The 19,751-nt window shown below is 35.0% G+C and overlaps 2 protein-coding genes across 3 annotated transcripts in view; one reads left to right on the forward strand and one right to left on the reverse strand.

The window, feature by feature from the left end:
- The window catches only part of nrm (neuromusculin), a 428,251-nt gene that overhangs the window by 127,805 nt on the left and 280,695 nt on the right, over nt 1-19,751 (reverse strand). The gene's annotated exons all lie outside the window — the stretch shown is intronic.
- The window catches only part of LOC143302560 (uncharacterized), a 278,711-nt gene continuing 273,666 nt past the window's right edge, over nt 14,707-19,751 (forward strand). Inside the window, exons 1-3 of the mRNA XM_076617796.1 lie at nt 14,707-14,845; nt 15,668-15,910; nt 16,457-16,681. Of these exons, the coding sequence (XP_076473911.1) occupies nt 14,707-14,845; nt 15,668-15,910; nt 16,457-16,681 (607 nt within the window). The remainder of the gene's footprint in view (nt 14,846-15,667; nt 15,911-16,456; nt 16,682-19,751) is intronic.

A 19,751-nucleotide genomic window follows, 5' to 3' on the forward strand; every position in this document is an offset into this window, starting at 1 on the left:
TTAGAAGCCAGAATCGCGATAGGTTCCCAGGTCTTTGAACATGAAGAAGCTAATTTATATTTTAAGAAATTTCAAACATCAACATTTTACAGGACCGCGTGTAACCGTGTACGGCGAGTACATTCCTTTTTGTCAACGTAAAGATTGAAACTACTCGGAATTACGAGGATAGGAATTTTTGTCAGATTATTTATCGAACGTGGTTTATACTGCGGAGCGAAGGATACTGTAAAATAGAGAAAGAAAAATGTGCGGGTATTAAAGTTCAACGATCTGAAGATTGTACGTTATGGTACGTTATGGTCGAAGAACATTTTTCATAAGTTGATTCGTAGTAAAACTAAAGGAATTTATGCTTGATAATGTCCAAGTGCATTATCAATCAAGATGTTGCTTGTAGAAAAGAAGTTCAATTTTTATTGTACAAAAAATTGATTAAACGATCGCAAAAAAAGGAATAATATTGTCCATTATTTAGTATTAAAGTAATAAATAGCTATGTATATTTGTAGGAAAATATAAATTTTTTCTAGCTAGCTACGATGATGGCAAAGTATCGTAGCTTGGCAATTTCCCAAACTAAAAATCCGAAGGCAAAATATCCTTAACTCTTTGTTACGACGTTCGGATAGGATACATGAATGTTTATGAAGCTTCATCGTAGAAAGTCAATCTTCTCTCGATGAGCCAGAACGCATTTCGCGAAATGTCATAGTACGCGAACGTTTCAATATTTCTCTGCTATTGTCGCTAAAGCTATAAATATAGCAAGCCCCGCGGAGAGATATGAAATGAAAAATCACAACGAAGAGTCGCGACGTAGCACAGAATGCGAAACAATTTTTTCCTACCGGTCCGCCAAAACCAGTAATACCAATTGCATTCATTAAATCATGCAATTCTACATATCGTTTTAATTGCACATATTGAAACGAAATAAAATATCATCGCATATGTATAAATGGAAAATATTTCAATTTTAACATCTACAACGATATTTTATTATCCGAATGGAATTTCAATATTTGCTTTGTTCCTCGTTACAAAAAAATTCCTTTAATAGATTCATTTATATTATTATAGAAAAAAATAATCGTTACATTTGTAACGTTAAATCAGAGTTAAAAAAACATCTTGGATGTTAAAAGCATTCTGATCTACGTGCACCCTCTGATACCACGTCGTGAAAGCGGTAGTAAATTTCGCAGTCACAACTTATGATAAACAAGAACATAATTCTTAGTTAATTCACGCGAAAACTCGGCACGACCGAGTGAGAAGAGCAGAAGAGGGCGAGAGAAGGTAGAGAAGTTGTGAAACTAGAAGCTCCTTGGAAATTGACGATTTAAGGTGATTTATTAGCGGTTTCTGTGACTCCAGGCCACAATTTCATACGACGTCTGGCGAACTTCCTTTAATTCCGTCTAACGAGATCGTTAGAAAAGTGTCCAACTTTCGATTAGTAAATTCGATAAATAATAAACGAAGATATTGCAGAAAGAAAAGCGCGTATACGGTAAGTATTTCTCAGATCTTCTTTCAGAACTTTATCATTCGCTTTCAATCGATAAAATCAAATAAATGTAAATAAATTGAAGTTTTTTGATCGTAGCTTTCTACAAATATACTTTTCAACAAGCTGTCGCGTATTGGCCAAAAAGCTTTGACTTTTTCTCAAATATACGTAAGTACAAAATCGCGTGAAGGTCTTAGATTATCTGTGAAAAGAAAATATTGTTTGTTTTGTTTGGATGCTTTGGATGCTTGTTACCATTTTAATTTTGTCATTATTTTTTTTTTAAATGAAATATTTAGTCTCTAGTTCAGTAATTGATTAAAAAGATATTGATCGTGTACGATATTTTAGATTTTAAGTTTTCACCATGTTATTGGATTTACAGGAGCAGTGTATGTTGTATCAACGTTTCGTAGACGTTGCAGTCTACTTCTGAAAAGTTTCTGGCTTGTCCTAAAGAAGTAGACCGCAACGTCTACGAAACGTTGATACAAAATACAACATACACAGGATTGCTCCCGTGAAATCAATAACATGCTGCATATAATATTCTTCCATTTTTTCAATGATACAGTCTTTAAATGTAATTTCATACATACTAAAAATTACTTAATATAAATGTAATTTTAAATATAATCGATACAATTTTTAAATATATGTATAATTCGACATAACTGCGCTTCGTATTTTCTACCATTCTGTTTTCAGTCTTTTAAGAAAGTGAATTTTACATACGGTTGAGAAGGGTTGGGAAGTTAACATCAACTGAATAAAATAATCATAAACGGTACCTTCCTTTTAGCAGTCGACATTCTTAGTTCAGAAAAAAGAGAACAAAGAGAAAAAAGACAAAGAGCGACTCGTCTCTCGCATTGAAATATGTTATTTGGCATTCAATTTTTACGTCTCTCGGTTGTTTCCACGATTTTCCAAATGTTGCTGGCAAACGTTTGAGCAATATTCGTGGTTACGGAGCCGCATAAACATATCGGCCATAAAAATCCCGACCGCCATTGAATCGTAAAGCTGTCTCGGAGGAGACAATAATCAGACATCGGATTTCACGGATCGTAACTTATTGAAGTATCGAAACCCGATAATATTTTCATGATAAACTACGCACCGACGAAATCCTACTAAAAGAAATACAATACACGCTCGACGAGCATCAAAGGGACGTTTTTCAGTGGTAGATATTGAATTACGCACACCATCATCTCTCCCCCCCCCTCTCTCTCTTCGTCTTTTTTTCTTTCTGTTCGAATGCTTATGACAGAAAATTGTGATTGATTTGAATTAGAAATACCAGTTTCTTCACACGTTTTTATTTATTTTCGCTTTCCTGTCATCGTTGCTGTAACATTTATTTCATAATTATTCTCCGTATTTTTCCCCAATGTTAAAAAGTAATTTATTGGCGATAGCATCGATCTTAGAATTGACAATTATTTCTTATACTTTTATTCAAGATCGTTGTTTTATATTTTATCAAAATTCTTCATGTTTTCTTCAACGAAACATCAAATTGTTGTTGGCTTCTCTTCGATTCTCTTTCAAACGACTCTTCCGTTTTAATCCTCGCGTACCAATGGCAATCTTAATTTTTATACAATCTTTCATATCTTCATCTTTTATATCTCACAACGAAACTCTCGTTTCACACGTTGATCCACACCGCTTTCCCCGTGTCTGACTCCAACATACCTTTTTACTTTATCACCGACTATCGAACCATCTTATTATCTCCGCACGATAGGCAGAAGAGAGAAGAGGAAAGTTACTTATGTTCCGGGGCCACGAGGGTGTAGACGAAGAAGACACGAGAATGTTAAAAGGGTAGGCGTTATCCAATACTATGGGAACGAAAATCTGTTAGAGTTCGGATGGGGCTCGCAGATGGCAAGTGCTAGAAGCAACGTCTGCTTATCTTCGCCCGGGATTGGATCCTGAAACCATATCACACCGCAAATATTACGTTCAAATGGTGAATAATGGAGTATGTCGAGAGCTCTCATATTACAACTTCATTCTTCGTCTCCAGTGACACGACTCGCCTGGATGTTTGACGGTTCTTAACCCTTAGGAAACTACCACCAAGTCTCTTAACTCGTTGCTTATTCTCGAAAATGTGTTCTCTATTATTCCTCTTTTCGGATTTTTTCCACCTTCTTCTTTTTTTCTTTTCGCTTAAACGCTTGACTGCACAAGGTACGAAAAATCAACGTGGTTATTATGCGATGTTTCGTTCGATTAACATATCATCTGTGTTCGTGTTTGATTTCAGTTTTATCGTACAAGAGTATTTCACTTATTTGTTTAAATTTCTCTACGGACGAATTTAATCGAGATCATGAAAGGGTAATTATTTTTTGGTCCTCGGTTATGAATAGAAAATATATTTAGAAATATTAAAGAGGATGGATAATGTTGGATAATCAAAACATGTATCGATATTTCGTGAAATCGTACTAAGTATGCTAATGGTATTTAAGTATATCAAAATAATTTTATGAAAAGGTATTTGTATGAAATTTCTTGCTGTTCTATTTAGCTAAATAATTTTTGCCGCTAAGTACCTCGTACAATTGTAATATACAGATTTAAAGTCAGTATCACGTATAAGAGTAAATACTAGTCTAATTAATCTTTCATTAAATATATAATTAAGCAAAATAAACATAATTAATGTGCGCGTATTCTGCAAATAAATTATTCCATCGTTCCTATATAACAGAATTAGATACTCTGTCATATACAATAATCATTTACTTCGACATAATATCAAGTGAAATTATTCCTATCGTCGTGTCTAGTTTTTTCGTTATTAATTACGCTATTTAATATAAATTTGTAAATGTTTTTTAAAGTTTACGCCAGCTAAGCGACGACTACAGTTTCACGATATTTACATTGCTCACGCTGCAATCAGTTACGATATCGCGTAACAGTATCGCAAAAAGATTTCCTTTTTCTCATATAAAAGCAAGAGTGTGCCAGACACAATTTTATCTTGACGTAAAATTCTCTTTCATGCAGCAAGTTCTGCAATCAATTATTAAATAAAACTAGACATATATACGAGTATAAAAAAATTAAGCGAAATTCAATTAAATAGATATATACGATATACGATACATTTAGTAACTACCGCATAATGTTGTAAAATAAAAAATTACCATTTTTCATTTTATTCGTGTCATTCGCAGAATCGAGATCGAACGGGATCGCACACGCTTAAGAGGGAGATTAAATGAATGAACTTCCAGCCGATTAACAGTTCAGTCGAAACACAGCTACCGTGATAAATATTTATCGTGTGAAATTGCACGCATATATAATGACAGAGGATTTACAGACGCGTCGAATACGCGCCTTGCCGAATTCAGGAAATTCTGTCGCCGCGAACAGTGCAGTTCCTTCGAATTTCTAATAGCCGTCTAGTGACACCGTTTCTGAGGAGCATCTGTGCTGTGTCTTCACCGTTTTATCGCACTATCACTCCCTTGAGCTGGTTACTTGAACACGGCATATTGTAGAAAATTCATTCGAAAGCAGAGCTAGAATTCGACATGGGGCAGAATTTCACTCGCATTCAGCATCCGATTTATTTGGCTCTTTCTATTTGAACCATCGTTCGTGAGATTTCTGCCATATGAGATACGAAATACAATTGGACTATGGATGTTTATGCAGATTGGTATTTTTATAAATTCGATCAAAAGAATTTTATTCATTAAACATCGTAGCGTGTTTTATACTCCAGAATCGATGTTCCTAAAAATGTACTTGGAATCTCTGGACATCGAGTGAGATTGGATGTAAAACGCGATAAAAGCGTGTAACAAGTGTAATAAACGTTATAAGCGTAATGAAAAGTTCATTGTTACAGCTTGTACCCAACAATCTACAATGAAATTTATAATATCGATAATGAATGCATAATTGTATTTCATATCCGAATGAACATGAATGAAGTGTAATCAATAGTAACTTAACTCTGCTGTGGATTTTTAATTTTACCTAATAAATATACATATAGTAACCACGGAGGTAATAAAATATATCGATACGTGAAAAATAGAAGGACAATAATTTAAAGTTTAGAACACCGATTGTGTGTTTGTATCGTATTTTTTTTTTCTTTCTTCTTTCGTACGAAGTATATTCAGCTTGAAGTATCTTGAAATTTAAAATCGTATGAAAAAGCAGAAAGAATTTCATTTCATACGTAAATAATGAGCGTAATATATCTTTTAATTATGTTGTTCTTTGTAACGTTAACGATTTAAGAATGAGCTTGTGCATTTCGTTAAAAACTATTTACACAACTTTATATTTTAACGCTCCTACCGCTCCAATTCTATTAGAATTTCGATAAGACACTATACTTACTATGCCGAAAGTGATGTATTATTCTACGTTTGATCGAAATTTCTTATATTTCTTTAAAACACTTTCAGAAATTTATCTTCAAGATACGATTCTAACACTGCCTCTTTTTTCTAACTAAATTGTAACAATCGTCTCTCTTTGTGCACTTTTTTTCAAATCCGACTAAACACAAGAATTTAATGTAACAAAAAAAAAAAAAAAAAGAAAGACAGGTTTCGTCAAATACAACGTAGTTTGCATCGAGTGGAATTCTTCGTGGTACTATAGAGAATTCACGTTTACAAATCTGGGTCAAAGGGTAGCATGTTGGTTCCATTGAATGCTACAATGCATGCAGAATTGCTGTTGGACTGGAAGCACTTGTAGATTCAGGGGCAATGGAGTAGACACCGTGTTTGTTTCTTTGCTGAGACATAGGAGATGGGGTTAATAATATCGATATATCACAGAGCTTTCCTTTTCTTGCTTTCTCAGCGACGAAGAAACGCAATATTTCTTATACGCACGTAGATATATTTTCTAAATAATTAAGATCTGTATAATTTGACTTTTTATATATTTTAAGTAATCGTAATTAGTTATATTTCTATGAAACTTAGGGCTGTACAACTCACGCGATTCAATTTTGTATGTTACGGACAGAAAAAAAGGAAAAAGGGAATTTAAATGAATTCCATTTGAATTCATAAGTCGAAAACCAAATTTTCTGATCCCATCGGATAATATTCAAATCGTATTTTTTTAGGTATGACTAATGAAAACGCGATTTGTCTTATTTCACATGTTTATCCGGACACGACGTATACGCAAATCTATGCAGAATTAATTAATTCGAATTAAATTCATAAACTAGGTTAATTCAAATTGGAATCAATTGAACCACAGAGTACACGATCGATAAAATTTCACATTACTAAGGCACATAGTGGAATGAAAGCTTAATATTTGCATTGAAAGACAAGCGTAATGTTTCGATTTTTTTCGACGCTTGATTGGATCCAGTTTTCTGAAAATCGCCAATATTCCGCAAAATTTTGCTGTTCTATTCTTTTCATATTATCGGCGGATCCTCCTTTTTATGAAAATTTTTATTAAAAAAAAGAAGGACAAAGAGTACATATCAGCTATCGGAAATTGGAGTTCACGCGCGAGATTTTTGCAGAATTTTTCTTCGAGCACGAAATTAAAAGAGGACAGACGATCTCGATAAATCGAACAAACTTTAATATTATTCGACAATTTCTTCGAGATCTCTCGTCCTTCTCGATTCGAAACGATTTCCATATTTTCTTCGCGTTTTGTGGATACCAAGAGAAGGAGAAAACCGTGCTGGAGGATCAAACCTGAAAATCCGCGCGATCTCATATAAGCGTTTCCCTCAGACTCGCAATGCAAAATCGACCGTGTTTCCATGTCATCTATGTGTGTGCTGTGACAAAACCACGGTAACAAGGTATAAGATATATAGACTATAAAAATTCGATACGATATAGACGAATTCCAACTAAAAATTAAATTTTGCATTTTACCAATTACATTACATAATTGTAAAAGTAACGATTCTCTTGACAGTCTTAGTATCAAAAAGAGCCAACAGTAATATATAAATACAAGTAAATAAGAAAATTTAGTCAAATGTGAGAACAAAGTTCGACAATGCGATCGAAGAAATAATTGATACAAGTCTAAAAATTTCGGAACCACCAAGTATAGCAGCGTAACGAAGGATTTAGAAATGTCTCTACAAATCAAAATAATCCAAGAACGGTTTTTCATCTTTCTTGAAAAGTGTCAAAGAATGTCTCGGTATCTTTAAAAACAAAAAGAAGTCAACCGATGAAACGATTCCGATGAAAGTTAAATAGACAGGGTTCGAAATAGACAGCGAACGAAGGAGAAAAATCAACGCGCTCCATTTTCTAATTGATAATAATTTTATCGGCCGAATCATTCAAACAAACTGAGTCAGCCATTTAAATAGTTAACTGACCGTCGGCTAATCGATTAACTCCGCGTTTAACTAATTATGGAACGTGCAAGATGCAAATTCTGCGGGACGTTTGAGTCCGACGCAGCTGACCGATTTTCGCATATATTCCGATCGAATATTCGTCGCTTTCGTTTTGTAAACTGCATATGCGATGCCTGGCGCAAGAACAAGTCGCACGGGCTTTTGATAAATCTTTTTGCCCGTAAACGGGTTCGAAAATCCTTCGTCAATTTTTATTCATTTTCTTCGCTGTTGCCGCGAGAAAAATATCGTTGATGAATTCAGGAGAAAATTTCATCGCGTTATTTGGAATTTCGTTTAAATGCAACGTTAAATGCTTGTTTATTTCAATAAAGGTAAAAATGTTCTTCCGTATACTATGAAATTTTATGCCTTTTGAAAATCGATACGTCATAAAAATTTGCTATTAGCAAACTGTCAGTAGATTATTGTTTACTTTAAAAAATGTTACACTACGCTTTGTACATTAATTTATGCTCGATCGTGTAGATTTAATGAAAAGAATACTTTTAGCAGGGCGAATTTAATTAAAAACAAATCTGAAAAGTTGACGCTATCGTAAACCAACTTTAACGCGCTATGTCTCAGTTCGAAGTTTGTATAACTTTAGTTGAAAGTTAGTTTTAAATTAGGGGATCTCTTTAATCGCACCTGGGTGTATGCATATGCTTATACGGGACGAAGAAGGGTATGCGTTTAAGAAAAGGGATCTGAAAGCATTTTCTCCGAGAGAAAAATTTAAGAAAACATAACCGCAAGCTGTGGAAAGGAAGTAGTGGAACAATGAACGAATTTCAGCAACATTTCACAATTTTAACTCTTTTCCTTACTATCTTTCTATAGTAATAATTGCTACATATACGTCAGCTGTTTCATTATACCTTTGCCCATCCTTTATTGCACAATAATGTGATCATTAACGTTTAAGTAAGTAAATTTATTCTAATTCCTCTTGCATGCACGTAGCTTCATTGTATAATTCATCTGTCACGTTGAACGAATTTTACAATGTATAATTAAACATTTTATGCTGCCCATTTCTCCCTCTTTTATTACAATGTAGTTTCTTCTCAGATTGTTTCCTTACAACGTTTCTATGTCCTCTTTGTGTTCTGCGGTCCACGGCTCCAGAGTTGCAGTTAAAGGTTCATTAAAATGAATCGAGTTTAATCTTCTGAGAAATTATTTAAAATACCGTTAACCCGCTGTTCGTGATTCTAGTAAAACAATAATTTCGAAGTAATTTCATATATTTGCTGGCAACGATGCGATAAATTATCTAGAATTTTCGTGTTTGTACATGCAATCTATTTGAGAAGTAAAAGTTGCGCGTGTAGGTAGATACATACATAGGTTCGCACAGTGATTTAACCGTACGAGGGATTATTACCCACGTGAAATAACGAACCTTTGAAACACAAGTGGTGCTATTCGAAAGTGCCACATAACAAGTGTCGACTTTCCGCTTTTTCTATTCGAAAAAGCGTTCTTAATTTAAACCTTCCGCCATGGCTAGCGAGTTTTAAAAAACTTTCTTCTTGAAAAGTTTTAAGCACATCCACTGGCTATTCGAAATGCACTGAACTTTTGAAACTTCTAGCAAGTTAAACGCTTAATAACTACAACGATTTTTAATATCAGACAGGGTTTCGGCATTAAACTTTCGAATTTGTCCATGTTACGTTTAAAATTTCAGGAATCTCAACGACAGACGATGTATTTTCGATAATATTATATTTACGTTGCCTGAAAACGCTTAAGTTACTTAAGTTCCAGGGTTCCGATTTTCTAATGTTTCTCGTAAAATGTCATAACAAATGCTATACTCTGCATATTTCCTGTCTATATCTTTACGTATTATATCCATTCTTTGCATTTCCATACTTTTAAATTTCCCATAAGCGCGTAAGAGCGTGCGGATTTCTTCCATAGTCTTCGTATCACGATTGGCCGATCGACAATTTAAAATGTCTTATAGACTCGTCGATTTTTCATTTCTTCGACTCTTAATTTTCGGAGACGTCACACTTACTCGATCAACAGTTCCATATTCAAGAAGACGTTGATTTACCGCGATCGATCGATCCTCGCCATTCGAGCTATATTCCCGTTAGAAACAACGATAGTTTCGATCTGGGTTAATCGGGCTCGAATTTATTAACGGAACGACCACGTTTATCATGATTCGCGTTTCATTTCTGGCGTGTCAGAATTACGTATTCCGGTGGCCACATGACTATCGAGATCTCGGGAATCGCGCGCGTAATCCGGAGCGGAGATGCACGCGCGCAGCGGGTTCACGCTCGGCCAGCGGAGAAGCAATTTTCGAGCGAAACTTTTTGCATCAACATGTAAATTGGCCACAGAAACGCGCTCGGCCTGGATAAAGACACCGGGAACGCTTGCCCGGATAATGGGAAATTAGACGATCCGTCATAGGTGGTTCCTCGCGTGGCTCCACGAATTTACATCGAGCAATGGAACGATTTTCGTTGGAAAACTCGACGACTCTCGAAAATTGAATCGAACTTCGTCGATGGAAATTTCGCCAAAGCCAGTTCGTTCGGCACGATCGATTTATGTTCTGCCATTTATTAGCGAGATGAAAAATATTCGTTCGCTGTTTCGCGTATCGACGTTCGTTGCTTGTTTGATTGGTAATTGATAGCATAACCGAGCAAGGGTTGATTCCTTTGAATGAAAAAGTAAATTGAAAATTTTTACATGTGTCTTCGTTCTTGAAAACAACATTTTTGAGGGTCTATAACACAAGACAATATCAGATTTCATGGATGAATAAAGGGGAAATAAAATATATTGGATGTAAGTTAGAATGTATGTATTATGCGATTCCATTTACTATATACAGGGTGGTTGGTAACCATGGTATCCAGGGGGGTGATTCTACGCGAAAAAAGAAGTCGGAAATATAGAATAAAAATTTTTCGTTTGAGGCTTTGTTTTCGAGAAAATCAACTTTGAATTTCCGCTCGGTACGCGTGCACTTTATCACGTCTCGTTATAATAGATCTCACTGTAGATGGTTATCTCGATGGAAAAATTAAAAAAAAAATTTTTTTTTTAATTTTTATTCTATATTTTCGACTTCTTTTTTCGCGTAGAATCACCCCCTTTCCGCTTGTACCACCAGTTACCAACCACCCTGTATAACACAAGACAATATCAGATTTCATGGATGAATAAAGGGGAAATAAAACATATTGGATGTAAGTTAGAACGTATGTATTATGCTATTCCATTTACTATATATATATATATATATATTATTTACGCGAAACTTTATGAAACTTTTCTTCAATTGCAAGAAAGAAAGTACTTTATAATCCTGTAAGAACTACTTGAAACAGTTCATTGTTAAGGAAGACGAGAAGTTCTTCGATGCACGTATTATTTAACAAAGTTATAATTTGAAAAAAATTCCTTGAATGTGAACTGTGAACTTCTCCAGCAACAAAATGCCAGCCAGCAAAACAGTCTGCGAATTTTAATATCGGCTAATACCAGACGCTATATTATTATGTCACGGATGCGTGCGTTCAGAGGTAAATTGCCACGGTCCATTCTGCGATAATTTCACTACTCGATCGTGAAATCTCGTGTCAGGCTTCATAGAGGGGTGAGAAATACGAGGAAGTCGTGAAAGGTAAACGAACGTGCAAATTCGCGCGATCGCGAATGTCTGGACGAAGCAAAACTGCGTCGAAGATAAACTCTGTCAGTAAGCAGCTTCTGTAACGACTTAGTCGGGGTTTTATGGATCTTCTGGAAGTATAAAATAGCATATGTAGCGGAAAGTTAGTTTATCGGATCCGTTTCTGACCGAAATTGTGCCTTTTATGGCGGATCGTGTTCGTGGGTTCGACCGATACAGCGTTTTCCGAAAATAGAAACGCTAACGCACCTTGCGCAACCAATGCCTGTACGCCACTAGTTTTGAATTTGTTCCACAAACTCGAATTTCACAAGGATATTCACTGATTTGCGCGAGGATGGATGTTGCGACATATTCGCCTAATAAATATCTATACGAAATTAAATTTTGCCTGGTTTTAGAGTCCACGAAGCTGCTATTAGGTTGGCAACTAAGTGATTACGGATTTTCTCATTAGGTGGTAATGATAAAATCCGCAATCACTTAGTTGCCAACTCAATATTTCGTCTTTGTCCTGACGATCTTTTACGGTTAATTGTATTACATTGAGTGACAGGGAAAGTATAGCGTTTTCGACAGTCGATGTATTATGCGTATATTTTATTTTAATGCTTGTCTAATAATTTTTCACAAGAAAAACAGGCAATAACTGTTTAACATTCGACAAGAGTTCATCTCATCTTATTTATATCCTAATTGTTACAACGCATATCTTTATCATAAGAAAGTGAGCAGTTCGCAAACGTGCAAAAGCCACAATTACTTGACAAGGAAACTAATTTTTGTAGAAAAATAATCACGAAGCTATCCGATAAATGACGACAAATTGAAAAAAACGATACATATGTTGTTTAATAATTTATTAATTCTACTAAATGTTTCTAAATTATTCTTGAATTTCGCTACTCCTGAACATCCCGATAAATGTTCTTTTTCTGAAACAATGGCTTCTGGTTATGTAATAAATGGATGCGATAAGGATAAAAGATAGAATGACAGAATGGTTAAGTTAAGCTTAGGTTTTGGATGAAGTATGTCACTGGGGTTTATGGTACCCATGTTGGGGTTGGCAGAGGAAAAACTGGTTTCGATTGATGTGAGTGGTTTAACAAACGAGATCTACCATTCTTTGTTTTATTCCTACCATTTTGGGCATTTCAGAGGAACCATTAAGTACATCTTATAATTTTTCTCGCAAATATTAATCATATTCTTGTCCCCTATGTTTCGCGTTATAGCAGGATTTAGGACAAAACTCATTGTTTCAGTGAATTGTGTCTCTTGAAGCAGAACAATAACGAAGGATAGAAAAGAAATTGATTGTTTTACTGATTCTAGGGCAGAGCACGACCATATCGAAACCTTATAAATCACTCAACCAGTTCTATCGTTAAGTGAGTTAAGATCGTGGAAATATATAACTATAGATGTCTAAAAAGGTGTAGATTCTGTTGTGTATCGATGCTTTTGCTATTTTACGCTACGCTAATCTATCTTTAAAATAGTTCTGACATCGAAATATCGCCGATAATAGTCGATAATACAATATGTTGTTACGTTAGAAATATTACATTATGATGTAATTAACGAGCAGTTTCATTTCCGGAATTTCATAAAAAATTTGATTTGACAAGTTAAAGATCGCTATAATATTGCCTTCGGATGAACGGTGGCAATTATAGTCGTGAAAAGCTTATATCTCGGGTATTAACTTATCATTTTCTTGTCGGAACTTTGGTCTTCGTAACTCTTCACTGATCCTTGCTGATCTTTTTATTGTTCATGCGATTTTTCTTGCCTCGGCAAACAAAGTTCGATCAAACCTGATTCCCGTCATTTACAAAAGTTTATATTGAACTCTTTATATTAAAATTTGAATTAATTAAAATTACATTTTTTTTATTCAATCTAGTATATCGTTTAAGTATTTAGATAGTGTTTATTCAGAAATGGAAATTATTGAACTACGTTTAGATTAAAGTCGGAACATTTGAAACGTTTCAACGGAACGGATATAATTAATTTTCCTACCGTTTAATTATTCTAAAAAAAATTATACGATAACTACAAATAAAGATAAGTCCATTTTTGCTGATCTTCTGATACTTAAATTTGCATAGGAAGTAAAATCCTGTACAGAACAATAACATAAAAACGTAACTTAAAATGTAATAAACATAAAATATCTGCATAATTTCAGTACTTAACATGTTTCATAGTATTTTATGTGAGATTTACATTCCTACTCGCTAAAAAAAAATCTTGTTTTATTCTCTTCATCCTCGCGGCGTTTACGACTTCAACTGTACAATTTATAAATCGTTTTGCATGAAAGTGCGATATACCGAGTTTATTTTTATCATTTCCTGCGTTTATCGGGTGTTGCGTGCAATGAATTTTTGAAACAAAGTAGATCTAACAGAAAAACGAAGAAGATATTTTCATGGTGCGTAGCAACTATAGAATTATCTCTAGATCTAATCCAACGAATTAAAGCTCATCCAAATAAAGATTATACGGACAAAAAGTACGACAAATCCATTTCTGTTAATATCCTCATTATCAATATTTTCACTCCTATGCTATTTTATGGTTAAAAAAAATATTTTCTTATAAAACACGCGCACCTATATGTTGTTAAACACGTATTTAGTCGCAAAATCAAATGGAAACATAGTCTTGACGCGGAATTCGTTGACAAAATATCGAATCTTAAATTTGCCTTTTTACAAAATATAAGAAATGAGACTCGTCATGTTCGTCGTCTGTCGTCTTCAAATATCGTCGATAATACGAAGATGTCGATTAACGAGACATCGAAACGCTCGTTATCTATCTAAAACCTAATAAATTGACTAATTCAGCAGTTATGGCTATTTTTGGAACGCCCATAATCGCGATAATAACATCTCCATCGACTGGCAGGCATAACGCGTTCCTCCATGTTTCAGAACTACCATCATACAGAAAGATATTATCGCGTGGATAACGTGCATGTTTTCATTCTTGAAGAAGGAATTATGGAAATTCGCGATCGTAAAATCACGACTTACGAATTTATAGCATTGCCTCGTTTTCAGTATACGGTTCATCTTGAGAAAAAGAAGATGATTCATGCAGAGCTGCTCTATTCACGGTGTAATCAAAAGCTTGTCAACCGAACTTGCCTGTTCATCGAGTTCAATTTACATCGTACGTATCCATATGTGCGGAGCAAAGCAGAAAATAGAGGATTGGACGAGATATATTAAAGGTATGCCGATGTAATTACTAGGTTTGCAATAGCGAAACGAGTTTTCTAATCAAATCGCGCGTGACCAAACAGATGGCCGTTTGTTAACACGGAATTTCTTTGCCAATGTTTTTTTCACCACATGTAATTTGTATTGTGGGATTCGTTCGTTGAATGTCTCCTTTGAACGGACATACTCGGTGATATGTTTTATTGAATTGACACTGTTTGAAATAAGGTTAATACGAGTTTATTCGTTGAATAGAATATAGAAAGGTAAAATATTATTAGTAAGTTAATTTTTATCGGACACAGGTCCTTATCGATTCCCGCAAGTATCGAAAAAATTGTAAAAATATTTTTTATACAAGCGGGCGAGAGTGTATCATTCGAAAAAACACGATAAATATGTGTTTCTTTACTTTTTTATTTTTTGTTTTCGATATCATCCAATTGTTGAGATGAAAACGAAGTTAATATGATAGTCGAAAATCAAAATAATCTGTCAAATCGAAAGATATACGTAACTCTTTAAAAAGGAAGAGAGAAAAAAAAAAAAAAGAAAAATGCGTGACAGATGCATGAATTTTTTTAATTTTGCAAAACCAACAAGAGCATAACCGATCCTACGACGATCGAAATTTTTGAAATGTTCAAGAGGATGACAAAAAACACGAATTTCATCCAAAAATCAAATGAAAATACCAGTTTGGTGACACAGGTATTGGTTGGGAACGTTTTGAACTTTAAAATTGCTCTTCCATAGAACGCGAAAAATATGGTTTATCGTGTATTTCCCCTGTGGCCATCGTATATTATTATGTTCGTTTATTTTTCACGCAGCCATCGAGGTCGAAATTCGTAAGAACTTCATGATTTTATCCAACCACTTTCTCAGCAAGTTACGAAATGATGCGTTTTACTATCGAAGCGAAGATTGGAAACGCGATTGCACGGACTTTTGCTTCCTCAAACGGGATCCTTGTCCCCGGAAGACGTTGAAACGATCCACGGATATCCAGATTTTCGAAACTTTTCCATGCAATCTCGAGAGTGTCGATAACCCAAACACCGTGTTTTATCTAGGTACTTGGATTACTTCATTTTACAAGGGTTACACATTCCGAAAAAACGAGGAACGTTATCAACACCCTGCCCAACGTATTTATCCTTTCGACGTAATTTCTATCACTGTCGATTCAAGTGGCATTTACATAATTTACCATTTCGAATTCTTAGTTATCGTTTACCATTAAGAGGAAACAAAATTTAGTTGATTATCATCTCACTATCCATCCTCTAAAAATTATATCGCTTTCGAACTTTCTGTCGATAGTACATTAATAAAACATCGTCTATACTATCAAAGTGTACTTTACGGGCACAGGAGACAATATATCACGTACGACAGATTACAATCGCCTGACTTCTGAGTTGAAAACTCGTTCATCAGTTACTCGTCTAACGTAACATATACCTTTCTGGAACATGATAGACACATAACGATGCTTCTTATTAAAGCACGTCTTCCAAGTTTATCGCAAACCTACATTTTTTTTAACTTTTTTCTTCTTTTCCTTTTTTGTTACCTTGCTTGCAGCTTTCAATGTTGGATATTCTCCTGTTTTATAGGTTGCAACTGTGGTCGCGGAGTTAATGGACTATGGTTAAAAACGTATTCGTTTTCAGCAGCGTCATTACAATGTTTTGTTATCGTCGAAACTTCGATAAATGACGGGGTTTCTTGCGCGCAAACTACAGCCTGGCATTCGCGGCTCATCAGATCGGATAAAATTGCAAGTACCGTAAAGAAAATCAGTGGAAATGATCATGCTGTAATATATATCGCGAATCCAGGTAAAAACACAGCTAATTACGCCGGTATTAATTAACCTCCTAATGACAATGGCTGTTCGATTCAGAGCTGAAATTTTATGATATTTCTTTATCGACTTTCTTGTTGGTTTATACACAAACCTTCCTTCCACTGATTTTGATTTTATTGGAAATTCACGAGTTTATAATATTAACTGTTAATTAGTTAAATAATACTTTGATAAATTTCCTTCAAACAATATACCGAGGTTTCCAACTAATGGTTATCGAACTTTGTATATTATTCAATGTTTTTTCATACAGATATGTACTTTTTTGGTTTCGTCTTAATTGTAATCAACGAACGAACGATTTATAAAGGTGATCGGTAATGGTCGATAAAAGAAAATTTAGAAGACGAGCAATAGTAATAAAGCGGTAACGACAAAATTTTATCAAATATTTTTTCCTTATTTCCATTTGTGAATTATGCTCCTCTGTTTTCTATAGGAATTACTGGTTACTGTATAAAGGTATAAAAGTCACTGATACTCATATACGCACATCCTTTTATTTAACTTTATTTTATCCTCTATACTAGATGATTTTTCTATAGAAAAATAAAAAGAAAAAAAATGTTTCTATAGAAAAATTCATCGATGAGGGAAAATTGAAAAATTGGAATATTTCTATTTAGCACGATTAAATGTTGATAGATGTTAAATATTTTATATAAAAATAAGAAGACTGATACGACTTACCATGACGAAATATTTATAAAACATTACAAGGCTCAGATGGATAATCACCGCTTACCTGAAACAAAGAATAAAAAGCAACGTCATTTCAGGATCATCGTATTAACTGAATTTCACTAAAACTTGGAGAAGATACAGGTATTCTAGTTTTGCATGAAATCGAGCAGTTTTCGAAAGACTAATTTTTCCACGGAAATGAAGACAAAACAGCGAGCGGCTGTTTTCAACAGCCGTGTAATAACCGCATGATTATACTTATGACTTTAGTTCACTTCGCGTTTGTATTCGGCGCGCTTCGCCGCTGAAAATAATAATAGTTCACAAACTGCATTGAACTATAGTCGTTCTCGCAAATTTTCGGCTTACCCTTGCTGCTTTGAACGACTTCGCGCACAAAGGGAACGATTCTATTGCAATTTCGGTTGGCAAATGGGGGTCGACGTTCGTTCTATTTAAAACTAGCCAGATGCAACAGAGAAAAATCAGTAAGAAGTGAATTATTTCAACGTATTTATAGAATTATTCGCTAATCTCGTGTGTTGTAAAGAAAGTCAAGTTATTCTATAAAATAACAAAGATTTTTAATAGTTTTGAAAAAATGTTTGACATAAATTCGAGATATTTTTCAACGTTAGAAAAATACAGTTGCGTGGAAAATGACAGAGAGGACGTAGCAGAGTTAAATTAACGAATGTCCTATGATTTATGGACGAGAATTAATTAACTACGAGCGGTGTGTACCTGTCTAAGAATAGTCTTTGACGTATTATACGGCTTCGACGTATGCTACGCCAGTATTGCTACGGCCTCAGCTGCGAATAGGTTAAACAGCAAAATGTTTCCTTGTCCCGTTTCTCTAGTTTAAATTAATATTTTATTTCGACGGGAAATATAGAAGCACGTCTTGCATGTTTACATTTAATTCGCAGCCACGCACAGCCACCGAGTTTGTATGTCCACTCGATATCTTTATACTTGTTCTCTGTCTTTCGATTCTGACGAGAGCGCATTGTTATCCTATACACAGAATATATTATTTCTCGCTTGTTTGAACGCTCCGGTTTACAGAGGAAATAGAGGTTCTGGCTTGAAATGGTAGTATACAATCTTTTATAAGATCAGCCGAACAAAATGGCATGGATAAACGTTTCCGGTTTAACGATCGATGTGTTCTTCGTTTTAATGGAAGAGAGTTTTCTCAATCTACCACGCGTATTTAAAATTCACTTTGCATCTTATTTTTTAAACGAGAAAAAATTACGCGAAGTACATTCAGTTCTACAAATACAAATACTCGTAACTTGTGTTCTTCAGATAACCTGGTTAACATCAGGCGGACAATGAATAAGATTGCGACAAAAGCGAGCAAGTAATCGCTCAAGAGATTAACCTACGACCAAAGATAAGCCAGAATGTAGAATAAGCCTTCCTTATTCGAAACGTTGTCTCTTTTGGTAAATCAAGCTTAAAAAATAAATCATTGACGAATATAGGAATGAAGTAGGATCGATCAATGAACGCGTCTAATTAGAAGTTAGCTGATAACGTGTATACGTGTATCCAACGAATATTCAATCTTTTTAGCGAATATCCGCTCGTCAATAGCAGCAACAGATCGAAATATGAAAGCTTTGATCATCTGTCTCGTTTCTAAAATAAAATCTATATTAAAATATGAAAATACAGGTAAAAGTTTAGTGAGAAATTATATCTGAGTACGCGTGTACTCGATGAATCCTCAATCACAATTTTCTCGAAGAGGAACGACGCTTCGAGCGAATAAATTTTATTTCTTATATTATCGATTCATCTCTGCTTGCAGAATGATCTTTCGCCCAGTCGTGTCACCTGTCCTTAGACATCCTGTACAGAGGGAAAGCCCACAGCATTAGAAGCTTTTCGGAGGATCGTGGTGATCCGCGGTCGCACAGACATTAAAATGTAAAGTAAGCCTCGGCGGCGAGAAACGAGCTTCGCCCTGCACAGCACCTGCAGATAACGACGCCCTATCACGGAGCCAGAAAAACTTATCGACCTCGGATGCTGCGACGTCCTGTGTGCTTAACCCGTTTCGGAATTATACAAATTGCGAGCACATTAGCATACGAACCGATGGAGACGACGCGGCGCAATGTGGTGAACTGTACCGGAGACGTGGAATAAAACTAAAAAGCCAAGCGATAGATCTCAGAAAATGAATATTTGTACTCTATGGCTTGCGTCGCTAGCGACAAGAAATGGCGAGCGCGATGTTAGATGAAAATGTATGTTAAAATTTTTAGGATTCATGGTAACGCGGTACGAAGGGAAAAAAGAACAGAGAGAAACGAGCGGACGACGAAAATGATGGTTGC

Source organism: Bombus vancouverensis, chromosome 4 (genome assembly GCF_051014615.1).
Source record: "Bombus vancouverensis nearcticus chromosome 4, iyBomVanc1_principal, whole genome shotgun sequence".
Taxonomy (NCBI): domain Eukaryota; kingdom Metazoa; phylum Arthropoda; class Insecta; order Hymenoptera; family Apidae; genus Bombus; species Bombus vancouverensis.